Source organism: Atractosteus spatula, chromosome 3 (genome assembly GCF_055471065.1).
Source record: "Atractosteus spatula isolate fAtrSpa1 chromosome 3, fAtrSpa1.hap1, whole genome shotgun sequence".
NCBI classification, from domain to species: Eukaryota; Metazoa; Chordata; class Actinopteri; order Semionotiformes; family Lepisosteidae; genus Atractosteus; species Atractosteus spatula.
Genome location: NC_142708.1, coordinates 26,506,621 through 26,519,964, shown reverse-complemented (window position 1 = coordinate 26,519,964; position 13,344 = coordinate 26,506,621). Strand labels below are relative to the sequence as shown.

Here is a 13,344-nt window from a genome sequence, read left to right as displayed (position 1 = left end):
ATCAAATTCAAGAAAATAGTTAAGTGTCGTGAAATTGTATTCACAGTTTATTCTCAGTACAGCCAGATAGGACCACTTTGGAAGCCCATAGCCGCAGTGTTTTTAATGCTCATTTGTAGAGATTCATACTGGAATAAAATGTATCTCTTTCCACAACAATTATCTACTGTACATAACCACACCTCATGTCTCTGAGGATTTCTTTAACCCTTCTAGACATTTCAGTAACATCTGATAATTGTCATTTAATGAATCCTCTTATAAAATATTACTTTATTTAATCCTTAATAATAATTCTTTGTAAAAATGAACTGGAAAGGAACAGGTAAAGATTCATTGCAAGTTGAAAGGTTAATTATATCGTCTCATGTCACCGACCACCTAATCTGCGCAACCTTCTTGTTCACAGCTCACTTAACCACCCACAGCAACCATCCACACCAGGCACTTTCCCCTGCAACAGAATCCACCGCATCATATCCAATACAGCACACATTCACACCCCCTCTGGACAATTCTGTGTCACGCAGATGACATCATGTATTTCCAGAAACCGCATTCACTGCATCTCTTGCAGAAAATGCCCAGCAATTTACAATGGTGGGACAGGAAAACACTATCAGACCATTTCAGAGAACATGTCAGAGCTGTGAGGATCGGAGTTCTCTCCAGACTGCTAGTTCCCCATTTGACCTCTAATGACCACGATCTTTCTGATCTCTCTGTGTTCTCACACAGAGGTTTCACAACTCCTATCACAGAAAGAAATGTGAAACCAGATTCCTTGAACTTGAATCACACCTCCCCCTTCTCTCAATGACAGACTCATCTCCTTCTAAATCCCCTCAATTCATTTGCAGGTTTCAGCTTTCCACACCTCTCCTCCTGTTCTCCCTTAGTTTGGACACTCATTCTCACCTGCTTTAAGCCCATTTGCTCACTGCTCCACGCCCTTTCTTACCTACTCCATCTTTTGTTGTCCAATGCCTTATTTATTTGCTACTTTCTCTCCCTCACTGTGAAGAAGGTTCCACAGCCAAGACGTTGTGTTTTTTTCTTTACCTTTCAGCGTGGAATGAACCTTTAACTATTCGTTTGCAGCCTACACATGCTGACGCAGCTCCCTAATTGAACATGCTGTATAAAAATTAACGGTTTAAAACTGTATTCTTTTAGTTTCACATATACAGTATATTTTCTATTCCATGCTATAAAGAGAAGAAAAGAAACACAACATTTCGGCTGTGGAGCCTTCACCTTTTCTTCTCTTTACAGCATGGAATAAACCTTTAACTTGTTCCTTTGCAGCCTACACATGCTGACACAGCTATCTACTTGAACTATATTTTCTATTGTAAAGTAAGTTTTCTGCATGGGTAATCTATTTTTTTTGTCTCAGAGAGTGGAAAGAGTGGAAGGAGTGCCCAGACTACAGCTCCTCTTCAGAAAATGAATGTTACTTCGATAAAAACTACACGTCAATTTGGACCTCATACTGCATACAGCTCAGGTCACGCACCCAGGATGTCACATATGATGAGCAATGTTTCACGGTTGAAGACATAGGTAAATTACAATGAGCGAGACTGATAAATCCTATCGTCAGCTCCAGTCTCCTGCCTGTTCCGCAGGTGTAATGGTGGTAGTTTTCGGAACTATGAAAGAATCTCATTGCTTCATCCTCCTCTGTTCTTCAGTGTACCCCGACCCACCCATCGGCCTGAACTGGACATTACTGAACGTGAGCCGCACAGGGCAGCACTTTGACATCCTCATACGATGGGAGTCTCCTCCTTCAGCAGATGTGAAGAGTGGCTGGATGAGCCTTGTCTATGAGGCTCAGTACAGAGTCGTCAATGTTTCTGAATGGATAGTGGTAGGTCCAGGCCATTGCAACTACAGTTTGTAATGCAAGCACATGTACAGTACATGTACTTATATGTGTTAATCTGAAACTGAAACTGTAGTGACCCTTGATTGTCCATGTGAAATAATGGGTTTAAATGTAAACTGCTTCACAAGTAAAAAGAGATTCAAGATTATAAAATGTCAAATGTCAAACACATACACACTTACGCCAGCAGTTTGTCTAGGAAATAGATGTGGATGAACACGACCATAAGCAGTCTATATACTATATATAGTTAGATTTTTTCACCTAAAATGTACTGTTAAAGAGCCCAAAAGCATACAATATGAGGGAGGCATACCCTTAAATTTAATGTTGAAATAAAGTAAAAAAAAATGTTAAATAGCTGAGTGGTTTACCTGTGACATTAAAATGTACTCTTTATGTTCATTCCCTTTATTCACAGATGGATATTGAAAAGCACACTTACCAGTCTATTTATGGGTTGAAGACCAACACAGAGTATGAGGTCAGAGTGAGGTGTAGAATGCCAGCATTTGACAACTTTGGTGAATTCAGTGATCCTATAACTGTGTACATTCCTCAGATACCTACAAAAGGTAAGACTGCATGGCTGAATACATTATGGGACAAAAATGGCCGTACAAATTTGCAGATAGCTGGTGATAAGGAGTTTTCTTTAAGACCCAGGTAACCTGTGCCTTTTGCCAGTGTGAAGGGTAGGTCAGTTTAGTTGTCCACTTCAACAGTGAAACAAAAGCTGATTTTTTGTTGACAATCCATGCGCATGTCTCTGTGCACCTAGTTTTGCCTGTTACTCCTTAAAAATGTTGGTTATGGGGCATTATGGTGGCACAGTGGTTAGCATTGCTACTGTACATCACAGCACTGGGTCCTCGGGTTTAATTAATAGCGTAATTAGCGTGCTATCTGCGTGGGACTTGTATGTTCTCCCCATGTTAGCATGCTGTATGCGCGGGGCTATGTTCTACCCATGTTAGCGTGCTATCTGCGTGGGGCTTGTGTGTGGCTTGTGGGTTTTCGTGGGTTTTCATACACAGTTCAAAGAAATACTGGTTAATTAGCTCCAGGGAAAACTGGCCTGCTGTGAGTGTGTGCGTGTCTGTGTTTGTGTCTGTCTGTCCTGCGGTGAACTGACATCTCACCCAGAGAGCCACCCGCCTTGTCTCTGTTGCTTGCTGGGAAAAATGGAAGAAGCAATTAGAAAATGTATGGGTAGATGGATGTTGGGTAGCTGTCAGTTTAGCTGATGGTGAGCCATGTTGATCTGTGTCAAATTGTAAGCATGTGACTGAAGCTATGTAGCCAGCAAGAAAGAGGCTGAACACTGCAAAGTTAACAGGGAAGTTGTTTTCTATAGATAATTATACAACTTCTCTTTAAATGAATGGCAAATATCCCTTTATGATATCTCAGGAAAACCCAGTGATATTTATATGATCATATGCTTATCAGGTATTTGTAAAAATGGAATACAAGAATTTAGGCTTTTTTATTGTACTTTTAAATCAATTTTATATGTTCGACATTTTTTTAATTTAACTTTTAGATAAATATAATAGGCTCCACAAGTACGAGGAAAGGATAGGACATTTCGTTTATAATACCTACAGAAAGGGAAAGCCACTTTCTAAAAGTAATTTGCACATAAGCAGAGAGACTTATGTCTACCAGTAACCTGGTAATTAGCCTACCAGTATGTAGGTATGAGAAACAAATGTTCAAATTAGTCAAATCAGTTGCGTCTTTTTGGTTGGTTTCCATTCTGTCTTTTTTCAGTCAAATCATTTAAATACTTAAAAATGGCAAAGAGACAACAATACCAACCACATAGTGATGTTTTCATTTTTCATTCTAGAACGAATCTTTTCTTTTTGTTTTAGAGTCCACATTTCCAGTCGCTTTTGTCTTTATCTTTGGAGCAGTTGGAGTGGCAATTCTACTAATGCTCATAGTTTTCTCTCAACAGCAGAGGTAAATATATACATTTACATACATTTACATTTTACTGGAATTCCTTTCCTTGATCCTTTTCTCAATAAAACCAATACATTCTTAAAGAAAGAAGGTGTCAGAAAGAAAGAAGGTGAGTTATCTGCACATTAGAAACAAAACTGAACAGTTGTCAACAAATATTAGCCATGCATTTTCACTTAAAATATTTCATAAGAAATATAAAAAATATATAATGATTTATAAAGCCAAACATTGCAGTTCTTCTACATTGTATGGAAATATTTTCTTAAGGGCACATATACTAAATGGCAGTGAAGTTATGCATAAAACTGTACAGTGCTATGTAGTGTTAAGGAACTTGTGTCAATTGCTAATAGATATAGATGATATCAGGTTTTGGACTTCATTTCTAGGCATTGGTAGACATTTTAACACAATAAAATCCTACAAAATCTAACCAATTAAACAACATTAATAAAACAATAAAATACAACACAATAATAAAACATGAAAGAAAACGATTCCATTCCATTTCATTGGTTCCATTGTATTGGGAGTAGAATTTAATCAATCTCAATTAGTCTTTCTGGGGATACCTCTATTACATGATTACACTGACAGTTTAATGAGCAGTTTAAGATCAGTGTTGAGTGTTGGAAGAGATCCCATTTCAATTTAGCAATTTAACAAGTTTTTCTTTCTTTTTTACCAATTGTTTTTTCCAAACATTTTAGGCAGCAGTTATGTAATTTCATTACATTATGTAGAAACAGACACAAAAAGTATTGCAATCAAATAAAACACATTTACATGAGTAGTGTACTGTTGATTGATCTTCCGTGTAGAAAGAAGAAATAATTATACACTTCTAATTAAATAAACTGCAGTCTATACCTCTTCTTAATTAAGCATCAAAGAGAAATTGATCATCTGTAGTACATTTTGGCATAAATATATAAGTTACGTGTTCATGTTCATTTGTATTAAGGGTTTAAATCACTGTATAAGACCTAACTGTCATGAAGAGTAAACAGTTTATTCTCTAACATAGCTTGTTTTCATTTCCATCATAATTGTCAACAAATATTATGTGATACACACTGCCTGTCTCTAGAAAATAAATTCACTGTGAATCCTCTGATGGAAACTGTTCTTTTTCTAAGGCTAATGGTGATTTTTCTGCCACCTGTGCCAGTTCCAAAAATTAAAGGAATTGACCCAGAGCTTCTGAAGGTACGTAATATTTTTAGTATTATATTCTGGAAATAGAATGTGGCATAAGAGCGAAATAACATATTAATGGACAAACATAATTTATGCTTTGGTAAATTTTGGTTTAATAAAAAATATACAATCTGCATTCATATGCCAGGTTTTGCAGTTTAATTTACAATTCAATGCCATATATACCCTCAGGCCCTCTGATCTTAATGACATACAGTAATTAAGCTAATTAACTGACCAAAATGTCAAATCACCTGTTGTTTTAGGTCTCAATCAGTTTGTAATTGAGAGATACCTCCTTGTGGCATGAGCTCATCAGGTTAGCAGCATGTTTGGACCTGGCACATGAGACCTATAATAGGAGACCTTTACATGGTCAGTGGACCAAGCAAACATGGTTACTTTGTCAATTTGGCGCTGCAGTAATATTCCACATGAATGTTTATAATAGTAGGACACACTGTTCCAAGTTAATTCACCACACGGGCTGACATTATAATAAAAAAGGACAGTTGAGTACTGCTGAAAAAACAAGAGGTTGTTCAAGCTTTTAAAAATGTTATACCAACCGGTTGTATTGTTAGTCCAAAGTCCACATGTTAAAATCGTGCAACTAAGGCAGAATTTCAGATCATTACCCAAGTTAATGTTGCAGTGTTTTTTCATGATTTAATTCCCTTCATACCTAGAACTGATACTGGCTGAGATAAAACACTTTCCTGTAGTTTTACACAGTACAGCAATGTTACAACTCTAATATAAATATATAGTGATGAAATCTGCCAATTTGGAATGTAATAAAAAGGCGAAGTAATTATATTTAAAAGAAAACTGCAAAATAAAAGAATATTTTCTTCGATGTCATAAGGACACTTTAAACAGTTATTGTGAACTGCTTAAAAATATTCTTTGAATTGTATTTTTTCCTTTCGCAGAAAGGCAAACTGGATGAACTGAACTCCATCTTCACCAACCACCACACCTACAAGCCTGAACTCTACACTGAAGACCTGTGGGTGGAGTTCATCGAGCTGGATATCGACGAGCCTGGAGAGAAGATGGAGCGCTCCAGCACTCACAAGCTTCTGGACCTGGCACAGCTCAACGCCACCAATGCGCTGAGTATCAAGGATGACGACTCGGGACGCGCCAGCTGTTACGATCCAGAGCTCCCGGATACCGAAGCTGTGCCGTTCAACCTCACTCAGCTGGAAGCCCTGGGGGAGAACACCGGCCTTCTCGAATCAGAAAGCCATGCTGCCGTTCCGCGTCTCTCCCCTTCAAATTATTCTGCCCCCGAATCCTCACATCCAGCTGCTCTGCCGGCAGCCAGCCGGGCAGAAGGCCGCCCTGTGATCCAGACCCAGCTGAGCAACCAGAGCTGGGTTAACATGGATTTCTACGCCCAGGTGAGTGACATTACGCCAGCTGGGGGTGTCTTGCTGTCACCTGGCCAACAGTGCAAAGCAGAGAAGGCCTCAGAAAAGGAAAACCCCCTGAAAGATAAAAACTGTCAATTTGCCATGGTCCCGGTCAGTGCCTACACCTCTGAGACTGATGCCAAACAAATAGGCGCCATCCCTTCCCGAGACGAACACGAGCGCAGCAGAGAGAAGGGCTACGCCCAGGAGAGCTGTTCATCTGCCGAGAGTCAGCCGGTGGAGCCGCAGGGCCCCTGTGGGGCGGCAGACTCCTCAGTGGCCTCGCCGCCTTGTCTCTCGGACTACACCTTGGTACAGGCTGTGGATTCGCAGCAGAGCCTTCTGTTAAACCCCACTGTGGTGCCCACTGGGGCACGCCCTGTGCCTGTCGGATACTTCAGCCCCGACCTTCTGGGAAGCATCACACCCTGAACTGTCTCAGAAAACCTACCCTTCGCGCCAAATACCAAAACAACCAGCAGGACAACGTACAGACAAAAAAACTTTTGACACTGATCTGTTGAGAAGCTGGGAACCGAGGAGTTTTATTGTTTCTTTTAGTTTTTTGTTCTCGTAGCCTCTGAGGTAGAAGCACGTTCAAGTGGCCTAAGCAAATTTCATTTTAAGGATATGCTTTATCCTGATAATAACTTAAAACTCATAGTGGAATTGCAGCTGTTGCTCCTTTAGCAATCTCAGTGATGTATCCTTTCTATCAAAAGCATAGATAGATATAAATATGCATAACATGAGATCATATGGGAAGATCCTTAAGAATCCCATTTGTTAAGAAGGTTATTCAGTAAATTCTGTTCATATTTCAGGCTCATTTCTTCTACATATGAACAAAAAATCATCTTCAGGGGACTGAAAGATTGATGGATTGAGCATATCTTTAGTCTTTGTTTTGATATACATTGTATCTTCAGTGCAATGGGGCTCATTTATTCAGAAGAGCCAGCTTCTATGGTGCATTCTTGTGTCTTAATAATACTGGGATCAAGTGAGGTGAACTGCCATAAAGTTAGCTTGTAAAACACACAAGTGTTACATAAAACAATTTTCCGCACACCTTTTGCAAAGATTAGTGGTACTTTGATTGTGGAGAATTAAGCAGCACCCCAACTGACTTCAGTGTATTTTTGTACTATACTAGTCTTAGAAGAAAAGGCTACACATGTTATCTTACATTAATCCTACCATATGTATTTTTATTATAAAAATGAAATTATTTAGTTCACAGTAAGATATTTTACAGATATATATTTTTTACCTGTAAGACTAGCTGTGGAGAAATAATATTGTTATCTGCTTACAGGACATACAGTATGGAAAATTTTGAAAGCTAATGAAACTGAGTTAGGGTGTAAACTGAGCATTGTGATGGCAAACTGGAATTGTGATATAGCCCGGAAAATCATCTTTCTTTTATCATACCTCAGTCAGGTCTAATATTGATGTCAGTATTCATCATCTAAAACAGCTCTAACCTAAACCTATTAGCAAGCCATACTTGTCTTTACAAAACTATAAAGTTCCTGTCAAGCCTTGTGACATAAAGGAGCAGGTCAGGTAGATAATGTGCGTATTCAGTACATACATAAAAATGCATTGCCTTAAAGACATGATGTCCTTTGAACCTCCCTATTTGTTTTACCTTTGTCTCTTTGTCCCTTTGAACTTTCATTTCTTGTTAATGTACAACACAGCACACATCTCATAAGCTTATCTAAGCTCATCCGTAGAAATCAGGGAAGCTTTCTTCATTGAAATCTCAGTGAAATGTCCCACCAGGATATGGTACAGATTGGGAAGACAGGGTATGTTTGGTTTTACAGAACGCGAGGTGCCTATACTTGTATCTACTAGGGATCTGAATGACGGTTCATAGCATAGCTTTTCCATAGTACCTCAGTGCTGCTGCACAAGTATTAAAAACTTTGGAAAAAGCCACATTTGTTAAGGTGAAACGAAATGTCCCAAGAATGAATAGTGCATTGTGGCTGACAGAAGCACACTAAAAATGTAAAGAGAGAAGATCTTTCTTTTTTTTAAAGATATTTTTAATGATTATTTGGAATCAGAACACAAATTACTGTTGGTAATTGGTCAAACAAAAAGTTAAATCACTTTTATGTTGTGGTAATATTGTATCTACAGAAGATTATATAAATGATTTTTGTGGAGGATTATTTTAAGTCTGAACTCCACCTAAAACTCCAAACTTATTTAATAGAAGCAAATACTTATTTAACTGAAGTATTTATTTACTTCTTTAATAGAAGTAATCTACATAAATTGCTGTGCACAAACTAGCAAAAACATATTTTTATTTATGAGTTATACACCGAATAGCCCAAATATTATAGCACATGAATGACTTTTCTAAGACAGTCAATGCGAAGCAAATCCGTTTTGAAAAGCATATAACAGACCTCCATCACCTTCCCTGGTATGAACAATCCCCAGTCTCCATTGTATTGAAATCAGGTGGAACAGCTGGTTTGTGCAGTTCCATTCCAAATCGCCAATACTTTGTATCCTTGTGGAATGCAAACTATGTTTTTTTTATGCTTTTCTTGCTTCTTGGAGGGCCATAGGATGTTATATTGTGGTGGTTCTTTTGTATTTTGGCCAATAAGTGTGAACTTCTACATCCATACAAAACCTTAAAGGGTTTTAAAGATAACTGAAGGGAAAATATTTCAAATACTAAAAATGTTTTTGATTGTAACATGCCGTAGTGCCACAAGCCTGAGGTAAACACAAATACAAGCATCAGAGCTTTGTTGAAAATTGGTAAAAAGAGGCAGTAAATTATTTCTTTTAAAAAGCTAGAATTAAGAGGAGTGCCTCTGCCATATATTTAGATTTAAAGTAAAGCGATTTTCTTTTAAAAAAATGGAATGATTATATTACAGTTACATGCATTAAACATAACAAAAGGGTAATGGAACAAATGCCATATGTCCCTCAGTGTACAATTCATCTGCAGTAACAAAAACATGTAGCATACTCCTTTTGACAGTCAAGTGCTACACTTTATTCACAAATATGAATACAATTACCTGTTCTCTGAACTGTGTAAAATGTACTGATAAATGTACAGTAGCAATGCACCAAAATGTGAAAATACAGATATCTAAAAAATAGGTTATATGTTATATCCCCATTTTTTCTGTTTCCATTTACCATTTGAGGTTAGACTTTTAATCTGGGTTTAAAATCGGTCAGATTTCATTTTCTTTTAACACCAGATGCTTATTATATTTTCTTCTAGTTTTTAATTGTCAATCGCAATTTGTCTGCGACCTGTGGATTGTCACAGTAATGCATCTTGGCATTCTTGAACTTAAGCTGCAGTTGTTATAAAAACATGCTCATCTGTCTGCTTAATATTAATGTACAGCTTTTTACACATACACACACATTGTTTTTTTTTTAGATGCATCACCTCCTTGAATCACAGTGACTGTGTCAGAAAGATATGGTTTTCCCAGTATTCTAATTATCCCTTCTTGTTACTGTTTCCACAGGTCTACTCACCATCTTCTAGGGAAAAAAACGAATTTAGGTTTACATTACACATTGCCAGATAAGTGCCTATTAGCGCCTTTGGAACAAGGCGCAATTTAAACTACTTAAATTCCATTTTCGTACTAATGGAATCTTTTTTGTGAGAGTGAATATGCATAGTGTCAGAAAACAGGCTCATGTCAGGTGAGTTAAGGTAGCACAAGCTTTAGTGAATGTCAGTTCTTGACTCATTTTGGTGAATCAGCTTTACACTCAAGTCTCTGCCTTCCAGCTGTTTTGATTTTGTTATCAGGTCCCAGTAAAAGAGCATGACAGGGCATCACTTGTCCAACCATTAATTTAATTAAAATACTATAGATGTATAGAAATAGATATCTAGAAAATAGATATATTTTTTCATTGTTTTTATTTACAAATTACACTTATTACAAATATTAGCATCAATGAAACTATAGTAAAAAACTGTAAATTGAAGTTTAAATTGTGCGAAAAAACTACGTCTTCAAGGTAAATTTTAAGTGACACATTCTGATAGCAACACCATTTGAACATTTGTAAACAAATATCTGACAAGATGTTTGTGAGCTTCTGCTTACCTGATCAGTATCTGCTGTGTCCCATATTAGATCAATCACAAGGATGCAAATGGAACAACACAGACTGGCAGAGACACTGCTCATGGCTTGTCGAAATGCTTTTTATCTCACTCAGCACAGTCATTGCTATATTCGCAGTGCCATTTGACAGTTACTGACGTGTTTCCATTTTATTCCACAGGTGATAGATGGGATTAAGATTTAACAAATCAGTATCACAGTGATCCCAGCTTGATGTGATATTTGCTTTGTAGTACCAGATGTGGAAAAATAAGGCATTGTGTTGATTAGGTGTTGCTGTAGCAACAGGTGGAGCGTAAGTCTCAAAACCTGGGCACAGGTCACAGCGCCGTAAGTTTACTATTGAATAAGACTCGTAAAGATTAATGAAATGTGCACCATTCATGCGACCATTCTGAAAATTGCCAGATAAGACACTGTTGCGATTAAGCAGAAAAGATCAAACTTTAATAAAATCCACAAGGTTGGAATCTGTATTGATGTGACAATTGCATTTGTGCAGTTTGGTGACATGGAGTGTTGATGTCATTGTAATTCATGGGTACACACACAAATATGTTAGTAACCACTGTTACAAATGATTGGAAGCCATCGCAAATGACTATCTGCTGATCCCGTCATTTGGTAGTTACCTGGAGTGACCACAGTTATGTCAAGTAAAGTTGCTTCATGTGTGTTGGGAGTGTTGCTGGAGCCCACCGTATTTGGATGAGTGGACACTGAATGTCCCAGTGACTTCATGTTGCAACAGGCAAAATGATTACAAATAACATTCTGAGAGTTCATTCCTTCTCCATCTTGCTGAGCAAGCTGCAGGAGGGTTAAAGTGGGTGACCTTGTGCAGTTTTACTTGTGCACACTTGTCCCTTTTGCACATACAAACTCCAAATCAGACATAACTTAGCACACATAGCACGTTGTCTCGCTATATACCATTTTAATTACAGGAACGTAACAAGGGTTGCAAGAAAGGATAGAACAGCATGCTACTACAAACATATCACAAGTTCTCACAATGTTAAAGATGTGTAGATTAATTGATTATCCTTGACACCCTTCAGAATTTTAATAACAAGTGGCTTCCTTCAATTTCTGAATTTAATTAATTTGCTGTTTATTGAAGAGGGAATATAATGAAATGCAAAGCAAACAAAGGCTGAGTTTTTTTTAAAGTGCACATGCACTTTGAAGGCAATTTTTGTAAAGGGGAAAGCTACTCGTTATATCTGACTTTGTCGTTAATTATATACATACTGTATATGCTTCATTGATCTTCAGCTCATTGATCTTTTTGTTACATGCAATGTTAATGTAGACGCCAAATGCAAGTGCAGATCATGCAATAAAAGCAGTAGCACAAGCTGCCTCAGTAAGTGCCAATACTCCTGACAACTAATGGACTAGTTTTCAAAGCCTGGTAAGCAACGTTAAATAAGCATAAGCTAATGAATTCCTAGAGTGAAGAGAGAAATCATATTGTGAGCTTTCTGACATAAGGCATTAAGTACTGAACCCTGAGGAGGGCACTCGTTCAAGCATAGCTGCACCGCTGAGAATTTTAAAATAAGAATTTATTTAAAAATAATTTGAGTAGTATTGTATAATGTGTAATTGCATGCAGAATGCTGCTGTCTGCCTGAATTGTTCGAAATCAAATGTATATTTTTTACAAAATGGTAATATTAATATATTGTATTGCAGTTTACATGTAAACAATTGAATAGTTTTCTAATTTACCTTTAATGACATGCATAGATAACTTCAATGACTCTGAGAAAGAATTTTACTACATTTTAGAATGTATGGAAGCAGGAAGCATCACTGATTTAGTGGTTCATATTTTATATGCACTTAGGTTTATATGTTATGAAGACATGAATAAGCTATAGTACAGTATGTCATTTAGGTTTTTGTCAAAATCCTCATTTGAACATACAGCATGTTACGGACAAAGATGAACATTGCATTTATCCTCTTTTTAGTGTTTTTTTTTGGCAGAAGTAGTATCATATGAACATATGTCCACACACGTTTCTATTGTGGCACAGAAGTTAATGATGAACATTAAATCACATTGTTACATTTCCATTGTGCCAAGAACAGCTAGCTTTGTCCTTAACATAAGCAACTGTAATGCAAATTGCCAAGAAGCAGGATATACTTACATTAAATAAGTATTTTGCCTTATATAAGAATCCTAAAACGCTGCTGTTTTTCTTACATATTTAGAGTCAGCATGTTTAATTTTATATACAATTGTCTTAAAATATATGTTAGTGATATAAAACTTATGTGTATTTGACTGTGCTCTAGTAGAAAAGTGTTTTTGCTTTTTCCTGTTTCTGAAGATTTAGACATGTTTCGTTGTGTGGGGTCGTATTTGTTATGTATATAAATGATCATATGGAAATTAATTAAAAATGTTTTTGAAATGTATACTATTTTATTTGAATCTCTGATTTTGATCTTTAATCGAGGGTGTTTTTACCTTGAAGTAGAAAGAAAATATCGTGCTGCTGGGCAATAATCCCCATTCTGTTGTATCATATTGCCTGCACATGTTTTTTTTTAATCTATTTTAAAATCTTAATTGGAATTTAATGAATAATACTAGTGGCTGTTTTACAATGAATTATTCACTTGATCTTATAAAATGCTGTACATACAGCTGATATCAGAAAGCCACTGCTCTTGAAGC

General features: G+C 37.0%; 1 protein-coding gene across 1 annotated transcript in view; it reads left to right on the top strand.

The window, feature by feature from the left end:
- Positions 1-13,080, top strand: part of ghra (growth hormone receptor a) — an 81,366-nt gene extending 68,286 nt beyond the window's left edge. Inside the window, exons 4-9 of the mRNA XM_088910546.1 lie at positions 1,400-1,566; positions 1,698-1,876; positions 2,316-2,469; positions 3,775-3,865; positions 5,011-5,080; positions 6,007-13,080. Coding sequence (XP_088766672.1) covers positions 1,400-1,566; positions 1,698-1,876; positions 2,316-2,469; positions 3,775-3,865; positions 5,011-5,080; positions 6,007-6,924 — 1,579 coding nt within the window. The 3' untranslated portion in view covers positions 6,925-13,080. The remainder of the gene's footprint in view (positions 1-1,399; positions 1,567-1,697; positions 1,877-2,315; positions 2,470-3,774; positions 3,866-5,010; positions 5,081-6,006) is intronic.
- Positions 13,081-13,344: the final 264 nt, after the last annotated feature.